The 14,789-nt window shown below is 38.0% G+C and overlaps 3 protein-coding genes across 3 annotated transcripts; all 3 read left to right on the top strand.

Annotated features, from left to right (window-relative positions):
- Nucleotides 1–1,403: 1,403 nt before the first annotated feature.
- LOC132788179 (protein terminus-like) lies at nt 1,404–2,726 on the top strand. Its single transcript, XM_060795511.1, has one exon. The coding sequence runs from the start codon at nt 1,404–1,406 to the stop codon at nt 2,724–2,726; it is 1,323 nt and encodes a 440-aa protein (XP_060651494.1).
- Nucleotides 2,727–8,502: 5,776 nt separating this feature from the next.
- Nucleotides 8,503–10,820, top strand: LOC132788180 (prolyl 4-hydroxylase subunit alpha-2-like). Its single transcript, XM_060795512.1, has 7 exons — nt 8,503–8,726; nt 8,973–9,124; nt 9,194–9,344; nt 9,395–9,591; nt 9,651–10,309; nt 10,373–10,538; nt 10,596–10,820. The coding sequence occupies exons 1-7, from the start codon at nt 8,530–8,532 to the stop codon at nt 10,664–10,666; spliced, it is 1,593 nt and encodes a 530-aa protein (XP_060651495.1). The 5' UTR covers nt 8,503–8,529; the 3' UTR covers nt 10,667–10,820.
- A 292-nt stretch (nt 10,821–11,112) lies between these two features.
- On the top strand, nt 11,113–13,888 carry LOC132789088 (prolyl 4-hydroxylase subunit alpha-1-like). The gene is made up of 6 exons (XM_060796858.1): nt 11,113–11,359; nt 11,417–11,710; nt 11,768–11,964; nt 12,017–12,699; nt 13,533–13,698; nt 13,763–13,888. Exons 1-6 carry the CDS (start codon nt 11,148–11,150, stop codon nt 13,819–13,821), a joined length of 1,611 nt encoding a protein of 536 aa, XP_060652841.1. The 5' UTR covers nt 11,113–11,147; the 3' UTR covers nt 13,822–13,888.
- The last annotated feature ends 901 nt before the right edge of the window (nt 13,889–14,789 follow it).

A 14,789-nucleotide genomic window follows, 5' to 3' on the forward strand; every position in this document is an offset into this window, starting at 1 on the left:
TTTATTTATTTTAATTGTTATTTAATTGTAGATATACTTAGTTTTTAAAAACATTTTAAATTAAATTATTTGCTTAACACATCTTACATTACATTATATATAATATATAATAAATATTAAAAGAGAGTTCGTTTGTATACGAAACTTGTTTGACTTGCTAAAAAAAAAAGGATACTATTTTATTTAGTTTGTTCTCATATTTAGTGTATAGTTTCTTCGGTTTGCTTAGAACAACAGCTTGCATCTTTTTTATATTTATTTAAAAGATTTCTTTTGGATGCAGTCAGTTCTTTTGGTCAGTTAGTCAACTGTTAGAATAGTCAGTTGGCGGCTGCTTTTCGCCTCGCTGCATTTGGCAGCTGGCACCTAAGGGTCACGCCCCATTCCCCTCTGCACCGCCACCTCCACAAATCCCCTGGCCCACAACAAAACCTTAATTAACTTGGTGCCCAACGTTCTATCTCTCTTTGTGTCTCCTCTCTTCTGCTCTTCTCCTCCACCCACTCAATGTCATTGTTTACTCGAGCAGTCAGATGCCAAAAATGCTTGTATAAATAAAAGTGCAAGAGCAGCTAATAGCTGAAACACAACGAAATTTGAATACACTTTAAAAGAATGTAATAAAATGGGAATATAATTAATGAAAATTAAAGAGTATCGGGTAAGCAGATAACAAAATCAATGTAACCTTTTGGCAGGGTATACGATCAAATGACAGACAATGCAAAATAATCAGCAATGAAAAGTGGGAAGCTAACAAGCACAAATAATCATTGCAGTTGCAGCTTTAAGTGCTCTCTAATTGCCTTTGTTAATTTTCAAGCATATTTCACTAGCTGAGAGCAGCCTTTCAAAGAAGAGAGTGAGAGAAAGGCAACAGAAAGCAGAAGAAAGATAGCCGCCAAAGCCACAGGCAGACAATGGAGCGTAAAAAGCGGAAAAGGAAATTAAGTGGCTGCACTATGTTCTCCACTTCTCTACTGCTTTCTGCATTTGGCAAAAGCAAAAAATGTCCTGGCTTGGCCATTGTCACCATCATTTGGCCATTGTCCACTCTGTTTGCCTGGCACAACAAATGAGGGTGCCAAATAAAAAGGCTTAGCGGAGTGTATTTAAAGCTGGCTCACAAATGCAGCTTGAACCCTTTTTATTTGAGTCGCCTGCTGCTCGGTTTTATGACCTGCCAGCCAGCGGCAGCTGTTGCGCCTGGTGAAAAGTTCAGCAGCTGCGCAGGAAGTCTACCTGTTGGGTGATAGCCTACCTGTAAGCTGCAGTGCTGCAGTGGACCAAATGTGTATATAATCTCGTGTCCCGGGGTCACAACACATCAGTCAACAAGGCAATCTTGTACTAGACACATCTCTGCACATCACATCACAGCATACTAAAATCTCATTCGCAACATGGCATCGCAGCTTAACTCAGTATATGACGAAGAGCCAATTTCAAGCTTTGTGTTCGGTAGCCGTGGCAACCAGCAAACATTTCGCCATCAGTGGCAAGTGGATGGCGAGCTGCAGGAGTGCGACACCTGTTTCAGCAGCATCGATGCCGATGAGCCGCCCAGCCAACATTGGCTGCAACATGGCCGGCAGCAGCAACCACAGTTGAGCAAACAACAACAGGCTGTGCTCGACATTATCGAGGCACGCCGAATTGAAACGTTCTTCATTTGCGACGAGAGTGCCAAGGATGATCTGGACAGCTTCATGAGTGACACTTGCTCACGTGCAATCCCCGAATTGCTGCGATGGATGTTCCACAATGGGTCACAACGTGTGGAATTCAATTTAGCTTGCTATGTGAATGTGTTGAGTCAGGTGCACATCTTCCAAAGCGGCTCGCTCTGTGTGGAACATCACTACGACATCGAGGAGTGTGTGAGCGTCATCTACGAGATGATCACTCAACGCATCGAGAACTATCTGGCCAGCAGTCATGATGTCGGCCTCGAGGAGTGCAGCATCACCCGAATGCGTGTACAAGTCAAGCGTATGCGTAATGACAACGAAAGTGCTTGCGACTTGGAGTTGCCTTTGCCACTTCAACTGCGCCACGAGTCAGCCACTGTCAACCACAACAGCAAGACAAGTGAAGCGGAATTGGCCAGTCTACATGCGGCATATGTGAAGCATCACCGGGAGTGCAATGGATATTTCCCCTCCAACATGCGTGTGAATCTCTACGGGCTGCAACAGTGTCAGACCACCAAGGAGCTATATGTGGTGCCATATCACATTAGTGAAACGTTGCAGCAGCAGCCCAACAAGAACTTTCTCATCCTCAACAATAGCATGGGACAGTTCCAGCGACTCCATGAGCTGCAGACACCCATCGAGCAAGTCAGCAACAGCGGCAAGAGCCAGAAAAACCCGAAGCACAACAACAACTCCCGCTCACGTCCATTGCAATGTCGTCGCTGTCGTGCGCAGTTCAAGTGCCGCAGTCGGTTGCATATTCATCAGCAATTGCGTTGCGGACAGGACTTTAGTGTGGACAGCATGCATCCCGATATTGTGGAGATCTATGAGCAGTGTCTGCCCATTTCACGCAGCCACTTTCAGTTCAATTGCTATGGCATCACGAAACCCAAGACTGTGATGCGAAAAGGTCAGTTTGTGCCCATCGAGTGTGATTGGCGCAAAAAGAGTTCAGTTCAGGTGCAGCAAGGTCCTTGCGTGATCATCAGCAACTCTGAGATGGGCAGTCCTTGTAAATTAAGTTAATTATTTCATTTCATTAGATTAAGATTTTGACTTAAAAACTTGTAAATTTTCATCAAATAAAACATTCAAAACTAAGCAAAAACAAATGTTTATTTTATATTTCAGAAAGTTGGAAAGAAAACTATTTCAGCTCCTTTTTCTCGAAGCATCGTTAAGCAGCGAAGCATTTGAACAAAATCAATATTTTTCTTTAAAAAATAACCATAAAAGCATTGTTGCTACTTTAAATTATAATATAAAACACGTGCCGTCAAGGATTGGAAAAACATTATACTTTCAGAACTCGTTCAACAGCAAAAATCAGCTTTAATCTCTGTTCGCATAACATTAATTATTATTTGAATATTCAATTATTTCTCACTTTGGCAGCAGTCGGAATTTTAAACGATATAATTTGTATTCTTGATTTTCGTTTGCGCTTCTTTGCTGCTTTTTTTTGAGAGAAAAATGCTGTGCAACAAACTGCGAAAAATTAAAATCATAGGAAATGAGCAAACGCCACAAAGAAAGATAAACAAACCGGAGAAAAGTATTCCACAGCTGGTAGATATGCTTTAAATGAATAAATTTTGTGAATGCAATACACAAAATATGTAATTTTGAAAATATTGTGTGAATAAAATATAAAGAATTTAACTAGAAGCTATTAAAAATTTTAGAATTACAAATATAAAATTGTTAAATACAAAAACATTATATTTATAGAATTATATTATGAAGTATTAATATTAGAGTTACAAATAAAAATTTGGAAATTACTATAACATGTTAGCAATTAACAACTAGAAGTTTAAAAAGATAAATAGATATAATAGAAATCAGTGATTAAAAATATTAACTCTTTAATTTGATCTAAAATTATGTATTTAACATAGACAGTCTTGCTGAAATGATAATGGAAGTTAAAAAGATTTATAAAGTCAATAGATCTATTTAGATGACCTGAATTCTATTATTGACTTCACAGGGTATGGTGCTTACGACAACTGTCACGTTTTGCTGGATTTGGCACCGTAGCAACAAGAATACGACACTCACATCCATTGCTTGGTGTTGGCTCTTAATTGCGCTTTCGCTTTCTGTCTGGCCACAAACGAAAGTCGCAAAATGTCAACGCGAACATTTTCCAATTTTTCGCTTTCATTTTTGTGTTGGTTTGTTTCCATTTTTATTTGTATTTTGCGACCAGCTGCTAATTACATGTTGGTTAAATGGGAAATATGTTATTGAAAATTGAGAAAATTGCGAAAAACAAGCGAATTCCATTCGATTGAAATGTATTAAACGGACAGCGACTAATTGTAAAATGTCTTTTATGTTTGCAAAAGATCGTTTTTTTCGTCATTTTACTGAAGCGTTAAGTTAAAGGTCATAAATTTCAAGGCGAATTGAAAGCAATGAATCGTGCAACGTGCGACGAGAACTCTTAGGCCAAGTGTCAATCAAAGCGAAAAAATTCGAATGATTAAATCGATGCAATCAAGTGCGCAATCACACGAGTAGCCCACTCCACAAAATGTCCAAGAAAAATGACCGAGCCGAGTTGGAATTGAGTTGTTCTATGGCACATTCAGCAAATAACTTAAACACTCGATTTTATGACTCACAAGGCTACAGGGTATCGAGCCTCAAAAGGCATTAAGCGTAATGCGAGCCGATAACGATGGCTCGACGATAACCTAGGCGAATAACCAGCAGTCTCTGGCCATTGTTTTAATAGCCAATGCGACAAGAACGACAAGGACAACAAGTGCTAAATATGAGAGCCCATCAATTCAGGCTTAAAACGAAAAACAAGAAAAATACAAAGTTAATCGATTTTTATTTGCTTTCGATACTTTCGAACAAAAGCGAAAACAACTGTCAGTTATTGTTAAACTCAAATTTCGAAATAAAAAGTAATGCAGTTAATTCAACAAAGATTACGTATACGTCATGTTGTCTCTTTGTGAATTGGATTATGGATTTTTCATTTTATTGGTATTCGTCGATTACAATTATAATAAATTATAATAAATAAAGAATACAAATAATAAATTGAAATTACTTAAAAACAGTAATTCCTCTATGATTGGCAAGGTCATTACGTATACGCAATGTAAACATTTTTAATAGAACTCGTTTTATAATTATGAAATTTATAATTTAATGACAGTCTTTTGAAAATGTCATTATCAACTTTAAGGAAATATTAAGTTTGGTAAACCTAAAAAAAATGCACCTATTACGTCTAGCTAAATACGTATTACGTATACGTAAGAAGGAGTATATTCCATAAACTTTTTTCTCTTCTTTTTTGGCAATTTGCAGATTATAAATTGCAAAACAGCATCACATGTCGTTCCACGTCAAACTCGACGTACTGGAAACTGTTCCAGTAAATCGTGCGGAATTTACGCGCCGTCACTTTTACACTGACAACCATATGTATATGTACATTGTACAAATTCTACCCGCCCGCTCCACCAAACCTCTTCCTTTTTCACACATTCGTCTCCTTCGCTGTTCGCCACATAATTCAGCGTTATAATACATAATTCAAATGTGACGCTGGACACATTAGTTCCGCCGTTTTGAGCACTCGCCGGCATCTGTGATAAATGGAGGTCCAACAGGTTGACCGAGTCCCCGAAGGGGCAGCCAACCGACCAACAGTTTAAGTAGATTTCGTGCTTTGGACGCGCCAACAATTTGTAAGCAGTTCATAAATGCGTGAGCCAAAAACAACATAATGACAAACGATGGAGGATACTTAATGATCAGACACCCTGTAAAATAAGCAAACTAAAGTCTTAAATCAAAAATATACTTCGTTCCCTCCTTTTACATAACAAAGAAAATAAAGTAAAGTGAAATAAACTCACTTTAAAGCGTATTTACTATAAATAAAATAAAGTTGTCTTCATCTTTCATCGCTTCCATTTGATCAGAAATTCAGACCACCCATTTTTCGTAGAATTTTCCGCTTGCCATGCGAGTTGAGAAAACAAGAGATGTATTAAAGGCGCATTTCACTTGAAATGCTGCGACTGCCATCGATGATTGATAGTCTTGCGAGTAGAATGACAAGAGTGGAACTTGGCACATGGGCCATAAAACGTTTTCAGCAAATGCTCATCAAGTAGCCATACAATAAATAAAAGAACAGTCGATGCCAAGCCAGAGGGGAAGTGGAAGTGGAAGTAAATGGGGAAAAATTGAGGGACAGTATGGGGAGCCATAAAAATGCAACGCCCAGTCAAATACCGAAGCTCATTCAAATTGTAGCCATGTACACATAAAGAGCAGACAAAAGACATAAAGTAAATGAAGCGCCGCACATAATGCCCAAAAAAAAAAACACACACACAGCCACACATAGATGGAGAGACAAACATAGAGAAGGATAGATCGAGAGTAGTAGAGGGAAAGTTGGGAGTATTTCCATTTCTATTCCATTTCCATTTTCATTTGCCATTTTCTATTGTCGTAACTCAATGCTATTTAAAGCCAAGACAAGCCAAGTCGAAATCAAAATCAATTGTTACATTCTCACACACAGACACACACACACAATCACACTCATTCGGTGAGAGAAGAAGGAAAAACAGTTTTTCCTTCAATGATAAAGACTGCTCAACATGCGAGGAATCATACAATACTTCAATACTGTTGCTGCTTTAATAGAAAGATAATCATTTAAGTAAGCAGCGTTGGAGCTCAGCTCAGACAGCAATGAAATTACTTTCAACGATGGCCAAACGTATGAGCTAACCAGACCTGCCACATGTGGCAGCCACACTTGCCACATCCATACATACATGCAATTGCAGCTAGCTGGAAATCAACTTCACCTGCTGCTGTTGCTGCTCGATGCAAATCTGCAAAATAATAAACTCATTCACTCAAATGGCTGCACTTACTTCGCTTTTTCTTTTCTTTCCTCGCTCGCTTTCCCATTCAGCAGCTCTCTGTGTTAACTTATTGCCACGACAACAAATTGCGTCAGCGGCAGAGAGAGAGAATCCGAGAAAGAAAAGCAATGATAAACAAAATTTAATTGGCATATGACAAAGAAATAATAAAAGCAAAATACGCGCACCATAAAAAACAAGTAAAAGGCGCAAGCATTGCAGCTGATCGACGGGGAGATACTCTGTAAATAGAGTTCAATAAAGAGGATAATAAAAAATTAAATCAAATATAAATATACAATAATAATATATTGTATTTTAAGTTTGTTAATAAATGTTATAAATCGAAATATCAAACTTGGGAAAATTTATATAAAGCATATCTAGAATGTCTTTTTGTCTGTCGTTTTAAATGGGCAAATCTATGAAATGATGAGCTCTAGACCTTTTAAACTTCATATTTATTATACGCTGGGTAATAAACAAAACAAAACAAAACTGAATATCATTTTCTTTGAAGTCTTTTCAAATTTTGAATATGTAACATATATAGTTAAATAAAATTTAATACCAATTTCAATTTCAATTTAGTCAGCAGACTAAACGCGTACATTAACTTTATCTAAAGCCTTTGTTTTGCATCAAAACATAAATCTCAATATTCTGCAATGAAAAACAAGGAATGCCAGTCAGCGAAATAAAAAGCTGCGCGGTATTTGAAAGCAAAATTACACTCATACAAAAATAGCTCAAAGAATGTGCTCGCAACCGGCATTCATCTCGTATCTGTCTCGTAGCTGATGAATTTTGGGCATCTGTCAAGCAACAAAAAAAGAAAGTAAGAAGAAAGCTAAATTAATAATCTCGAGGTTGGGAATAATCTTCAATTTATGTTCGACTAATCAACGGGCTTGGTGACGGCAGACAAAGGACATTGTACTTTCATATCACATGCGATTATCTACTAGACCAGACGAGAGCAAACCAGACGAGAGCAGACCACACCAGGCCAAACACCTACGTCATGTTATTTGTTTATTGAAGAGGAATTGATTCGAATGAAATTGAGAGATTGCCGAAGGGAAGAGGGGGGTCATGATGATGATGACGATGGCCACCAACCAACAGGACCAACAGCTGTGACACAGACCCCGGGCGCATAAATATCCATTGCACATAGAGAGACACAGCCCCGAAGCTGTAAATTTGCAATTCGAATAGGTTTAAATGTCTCGCCATTATAAATCAGACTCCAGACTGACTAACTGACTGACAGACTGGCTAACTGAATGACTGACTGAATAACAGCCTGATTACCAAATCAATGCATAGGCGACACTGTTCTAGGTAGCTCAATGGAGATTTAAGAGGGGCTTCGATTAAATGCCACCGAAATGGTTGTTAGACTATTTGCAAGCAACTCTGTCGAGCTTCTATTGATCTGCAGTAAAGACTAAAGAAGATTTAAGTATATATAAAAAACTAACAGAACTGGTGATATCAAATATGCAAAGTACGTAAAGAAATACTTCCTTATTCTATTTTATTTACTACCACTAATGCCTCCTAATTTATTATAATACGGTTAAATTTGATTTGCATATACTGAAATGGTTCAAACTGTGACAAAACAAAACAATTTATATATTTCTGTATTTCTTTCTACAAACTTTAAATACTCTTTACAACCACAACTTATTATACATTCAGCCCTATTAAAGTGAATACACGAGGGATCGCAAAATTATTTTTAATTTTCTAAAAAGAAATTGCATGGTCAATTCTACTTCATTAATCTGTGAAGCAGATCCAATGTGCTGTGTCTAATTTAATTTAAATACAATCTTTTACTTGCCTCTTTCAAATAAATATTTTGTGGCTGCGATCACATCCAAGCAAAAGTCTTTTCAATGAAGTTGTTTTTATTACTTGCAATTTTCTCAGTTTTTGCAATTGGCTGCAATTGCAATAAAAATAAATTTGAGGACTTTTTGTATGTCAGTTCCACTTCCGGACTGCTGAAACTATGGAATATCGAAAAGCAATTAATGTTTGAAGTTAGAGGTTATGCAGACGCACTGGAGGACAAATTGGAAACACTTAAGCTGTAAGTTTCAATCAGAGTTAATAAAATATATTTTTATATTATCATTTTTTTTTTAAATCGTCAAAAAAAAGAAGAAGAAGAAAAAATGGCAATTTGACTCACAATGAAATTTCTACGACTACAGAAATTTCTTAAAGCAATAGACTGGGTTTTCTTTAAATATTGTGGCTGGTTTTCTTAAATAAGATAAAAAAGTACACAGAATTGTAAATATATTTTCATCAATTATTTTTTTCATAACTTCAGGCACTTGAAAACACTTTATCACACTTCATATCCAACTGTAGCTGCAAGGGAAAAGTATGTTGGGAATCCTCTGAAGGCTTTCAAATTGCTGCGACGTATCTACGAAGACTGGATTCATTTGCAGAAGTACACAAAGCTTAAATCGGGCAAAGGTAATGATATAACATATGAATATTCTAATTTTCTCTATACAATATTAGTATTTCGTTCCGCTTTTTTAGCAACTTTGGAGGCAATGAAACAACTGCTCGAGGATAAGCCAACATGGCTGGATATGCGGGAGACTCTGAGGGGAATCAGTCGCATTGAACAGACATATGACTTGAAACCCGAAGACATAGCTGAAGGACGACTGCAGGACAAGCAATTCAAGTAAATAACTTATCAATGTAGTATATTTTGAATCTAATTCTTCTTTTTAGTAAGAAGCTTTCCTTGCGGGACAGTTTGGCCATTGCTACTCATAAATACGAGGAGGGCGACTACACCAGATCGGCAATCTGGTATCGACTGGCGATGAACATTGAAGATGAACCCAATTCTAATGTATACGATGAAGTAATTGGAAAACCAGCTTCAGGATTGAGACGAAAGTTTGCCATGTCATGTCTAATGCATGGTAAGTCCAAAACAAAGAAATGACCATTTTTATCAAAACATTTGCTATATTTTCACTTCTCTGCCAGCTAACAAAATACGTTATCCCACTTACACACATAAAAAAACTACTGGCAGAAGTCGAAGCTTTCTTAGCCAAAACGAGTTCCATTGAGTTGGAGAACTACATAAGAAAGCGACTAGCTCAGAGTGTAGACCAATTCGTAGAGGAAGCGAACCAGATCAAACAGCCAACTTCAAACCATGAACGCGGATGTCGAGGACAGTTTATCAAGAAAACCAATCTCAAGTGTCGGTACAATTTCACAACACATCCTTTCTTGCGTTTGGCTCCCTTTCGAATGGAAGAAATCAATCACGATCCTTACATCGTCATGTTCCACAACATGATCTCCGATAATGAAATAGAGGAAATGAAAAGTCTGGCAGTGGAGATGTATAATGGGTACTCGGGAAGTTTCACACCGAATCAAACCGAAAAAATCGAAATTGTGGCACATATACACTGGTTGAGGGATAACACGCCCTTCCTTTTGCGACTTAATCAACGCATCTCAGACATGACTGGACTGGATGTGAGAGAGTTTCCGGCTCTTCAAGTCGGCAATTTTGGACTAGGAGGTTATTTCAAGCCACATTATGACTTTATGTATGGAACTCGGGTGACAAAGGATACTTTGGATGGACTAGGCGATCGGATCGGTAGCGTTATCTTCTATGTAAGTTTAGGATTGGATTGAAATTGAGAATTATCTCTAAATATATTCATATCTATCAATCAGGCTAGCGATGTACCACAAGGAGGACAGACAACGTTTCCCGAAATTCAGATTTCAGTCCAACCACAAAAGGGCAGCAGTTTATTCTGGTATAATATATACGATGATGGAACACCGATTAAACGTACTCTGCATTCAGTGTGTCCTGTCATTGTGGGTTCCAGATGGAGTAAGTCTGCATAGCAAGGGTTTATATATGCATATATAACAACTAATTTTTTTTCAGCTCTCACCAAATGGTTCCACAGTGATCCTCAAATGTTTATCAAGCCGTGTAGTCCCAGGAAAATGATTTAAAAGATGAATTTTTACGTTTTCAAGTTAATGTCTCATACCTTTACTTAATAAATTCAGCCTTGAAACGTTTTTCGTAAGACATTTTTAGAGCGTATATAAAACGTATATTAAAAAGTCACGCTAACTCTTATCGTCAAAACTAAATGCACACAAGAAATAAATAAAAAGATTGCTAGACTAGCACATATGCTATACTTATATTTTTTAAAATAATATTAGTTCAATAAATAAAATTCACCAATTACAAAACTTTAAAATAAATTTGAATAATACATACATATGTATTGATATATATAATTCTCTTTTATATATAGGGTATATTTTTAGCTGTCTGTTGCATATACCCATTGTTAATTTTAATTTAATTTTAACAGGGTATAAACCATGAAAATCGATACTGTGAAATTTAAAAAAAATTAAGTTGAAATCTTTTAACTACTCTCTATTAAGAGTCCAGTGATTTTAGAGCTTGCCACAAAGAATGACGTGTTTTTTATTTCGACTCAGCATTTTCGTCTTCATCTCTCACTCAGCCATCGGCATAGAGATTAATGAGGAAAGAGAAGACCCAAATTATCTCTACAGCACATCAGTTGCCAGTATGGCAAAGTTATTGCAAATGGAAAATAAGCTGTTGACTCAGCTTAAAAGCTTCGCGAAGCTTATGCAACAGAAGTTGGATATGATCAACCTGTAAGACTTTGCAATAATAAATGACATATATCAATGCTCTAAATATATATATTATAGTTATCAGGAAATGCTTCATCGTCCTGTAATGATCGATGCCGAGAGTCAAGAACAATATGTTTCAAATCCACTAAATGCATATGGATTGCTGCGAAGACTGCATCAAGATTGGCCGAAGTGGTTATCCTATTTAGACACTCGAGAGCTGATCGAGAAAATGCAGCAGGAGCTGAAGAAGGCGCCGAGTGAAAAGGATCTGCACTTGGCAACTGAAGGATTGTTGCGCATTGAGAGCTTTTACGATCTAGAGGCATCGCACATGGCCAAGGGATTAATTCTGGATAAGCAATATAAGTGAGTGAAGCGACTTCAATAAAATACACTAATCCATCTCTCTCACTTTCTGTGCAGCTCTCATTTGAATCCAGCTGATTGCATGGCTCTGGGCAATCATCTGTTGAGTCTCACAGAGTACTCCAAGTCCACACATTGGTTCCGCACTGCATTGCGCAACTACAAACAGCCATATGGGAAATTATATAACCAAGTGTTGGGATTAAAACGCATTAAATTGACCCGAGCATATGCACTGGCTATTGCCAGAGATAGTAAGCAATTGGCCGATGTTAAAATACACTATTTGAATTGTCTATTACACAGCTGACGGCATCGAGAAGAAGCCTCAGGATACAACAATGAAGGAATGGCAGAAAATGGCAGACAAAATGCTCGACGATTTGGTGTTCAAGGCAAGCAATGAGAAAATCAAGAAACTAACGAAGGAGTATCTTGACGCCGACGAGCAGATTTTCATCAACGCACGTGCTAAGCATAAACCGAAGCCCACTGCCATGCAACTTGGATGTCGTGGACTCTGGGAGAAGCCAAAGCCGCATCGATTGACTTGCAGATACTCGCAGGCAGACAGCGCATTTCTGCGCTTAGCTCCGCTTAAAGAGGAAACCCTGAGCACTCAGCCACTCATCATTCTCCTTCATCAAGTGCTGTCCGACAGCGAAGTGAGCTCCCTGAAAAACTTGTCGCTATATCGCACATCCAGAGATTTTGCCAAGCAGAGTGTGAAACTATTCCCCTTGGAGGAGACTCAAGCGACGTTGCAACGTCAACTGAATCGGCGAATAATGCACATATTGGGCGTTGGTCCAACGGATCACAGTGTGCATGTTTACAACTATGGACTCGGCGGCTACTTGCAGAGAAATTCCAAATCGACTTGTCGTGGACCCCCAAAAAAAACAAAGCTTAAGAAATCAGCCAGCGCAGCACAAATCAATGTTCAAGAACGTTGCCACAGCAAACACATTGCCACAATGATTATTTATGTGAGTAAATACCAAGTAATAATCAACTGTATGTCGGTCTGTCTGCCGTATTGCTCAGCTATATAACATCAGTTTGAATTTCATGAGAATACTCTTAGTGTTTGTATACGGTAGTGTTTGGAAATAGTTAACTCATTAGTGCAAGACATGCTCTTTTTACCAACATACAAGTCTAAGCTTCTTATTTACTTAAAAAAAAACATAAAAAAGAGATTATCAAAACGTTATGTTATAAATTTAAATTGAAGCCCAAAAAAAGCGACATAGAAGAATTTAAATAGTAAACTTAAAAGAGTTATTTTAAAATTATTTCATTGAACCTCATACGGCACCCTATCCTTTGCTATAAAATTGAACTTCCTAAAATAAAAAAAAAGTTGTTGAATTATTTTAGAATAAATGTAGTAAGCTGTCATAACAAAATTTTATCTTGAAATTATGTTTATAATAGTATTTTTTAATTTTAAAAGTGAAGGTCGTAGCCACGGATATTTCAAAGAACACAGCTGTAGTTGAAACGAACTTTGCTTCTTGATTTTAACTCGTTTAAAGAGTTTTTCGTGTTTTAAAAGGTACACCAAGTACAAATTTTGATATTCAATATAGCTAGTCACAACTGTAACAATTATTTTTGTGCAATTTAATCATACATTATTTTTTCCTCAAAAAATGGTTTCAAATTTAGTTAAAGGCATAACTAGAGATATATTACATTTCCTATTTATATAGTTAGAGAAATTGTCGCAACAATTGTTAGGAGTCAGCTCTTCCAATATCATGTTCCATGAAGTATGTCATATTCTAGCAGACTCAACTCCACTTATATTTCTTAGGCCAGCGATGTACCGCTAGGTGGCGCCACAATATTTCCCAAGCTGCAGCTGCTCGTGCAACCGAAGAAAGGCAACGTCTTAGTCTGGATAAATCGCGACAACGAGAAGAGACCAGAGAAACTAGCCGAACATGCAGTCTGTCCGGTTGTCATGGGTTCCCGATGGGGTGAGTATCTAGTGTTTGTGTATTTGATTAAAATAATTGAAATTAATTAACTTGTCTCTTGCAGTCATGTCAAATTGCATAGCTGCCGGACTGGAGATGCTAAAGCAGCCGTGTCTGGCCTGAAAGTCTCGCCATTAGAATATGTAAGAGCAAAGCTAATAAAACAGCAAGCGCAGAAGCGCCTACAAAATGTGGCACAATGTTCCCCCATTCACTCTTATTGTTTGCCATAAAAATTGCAAGCATCACTAAATTTAGAGAGAGATAGGATAGAACAGTAGTAGTGGGTGATGCTATCTGGTCCATATCGTAAGCTTATGTGCTTGCCCCAAATACCATTTAGCGGAAGTGCACACTTCAATAATGGAACCGGGTGACGCCAAGTGGCACCAAAGTGCGGAGGGACACTAGGACATGCCCAGACACAAACACACACACACACACACACACATACGCATACGCATACGTACACAGACAGTCAGGACAATGGGAAAGGCGCATTGACAATGGCGCTCGTTTAAAGGACATGAAACAACGTTCATTTTTCAGCGCGAAGGATGTTAGATGAGTTGATAGCAACTGTGTTGTGCTGTTGCCAGCCGTTGGTTGCTGCTTAGTCAGAGCAGCAGGCAGCAAGCAGCAACTTTTCTATGAATATTTTAAGCAACTGCATAATTTAGACAAACAGCGAACTGGTCGCAAAATAATTGCCAAGATTACGCCAAGCTAAATGCAATGGGAGTGCGCCAATTGCTTTTGTGGGTGGGCATTTTGGCCAAATAGCAACACTAATTGGAAAATTTCCAACTGCATTTTGCCCCTTAAATAGTGTTAATACTTTGGTTAAGTTGTTTTGGGCCGCCGACGACAGTAAAACTTGAAAAAGGCTGGCAGGAAAGAGCAGAGAAAAGCCGAGGAAACTAAGTTGTGAGAGTGTTGCGGGAAATGAAATCAGCATGAAAGCAATTGTGCAATTCACTCAGCAGTCTCCCCGAGGCAGCAACTACGCAGATACCATAGAAAATAGTTGGGAGTCGCAGTTGGAAGTGGAGATGGAGATGGAGTTGTTGGTTGCAGTTGTCGCTGTCAAG

This window comes from Drosophila nasuta, chromosome 3, assembly GCF_023558535.2.
Source record: "Drosophila nasuta strain 15112-1781.00 chromosome 3, ASM2355853v1, whole genome shotgun sequence".
Taxonomy (NCBI): domain Eukaryota; kingdom Metazoa; phylum Arthropoda; class Insecta; order Diptera; family Drosophilidae; genus Drosophila; species Drosophila nasuta.

Bases quoted from the DNA above. Each gene is read 5' to 3' on its own strand.
- LOC132788179 (XM_060795511.1), top strand. From the start codon at position 1,404: ATGGCATCGCAGCTTAACTCAGTATATGACGAAGAGCCAATTTCAAGC.
- LOC132788180 (XM_060795512.1), top strand. From the start codon at position 8,530: ATGAAGTTGTTTTTATTACTTGCAATTTTCTCAGTTTTTGCAATTGGC. The intron at 9,345-9,394 runs GTAAATAACTTA...TCTTCTTTTTAG, and splicing joins CTGCAGGACAAGCAATTCAA to TAAGAAGCTTTCCTTGCGGG. The intron at 9,592-9,650 runs GTAAGTCCAAAA...TATTTTCACTTC, and splicing joins CATGTCATGTCTAATGCATG to TCTGCCAGCTAACAAAATAC.
- LOC132789088 (XM_060796858.1), top strand. From the start codon at position 11,148: ATGACGTGTTTTTTATTTCGACTCAGCATTTTCGTCTTCATCTCTCAC. The intron at 12,700-13,532 runs GTGAGTAAATAC...TATATTTCTTAG, and splicing joins TTGCCACAATGATTATTTAT to GCCAGCGATGTACCGCTAGG. The intron at 13,699-13,762 runs GTGAGTATCTAG...TGTCTCTTGCAG, and splicing joins TGTCATGGGTTCCCGATGGG to TCATGTCAAATTGCATAGCT.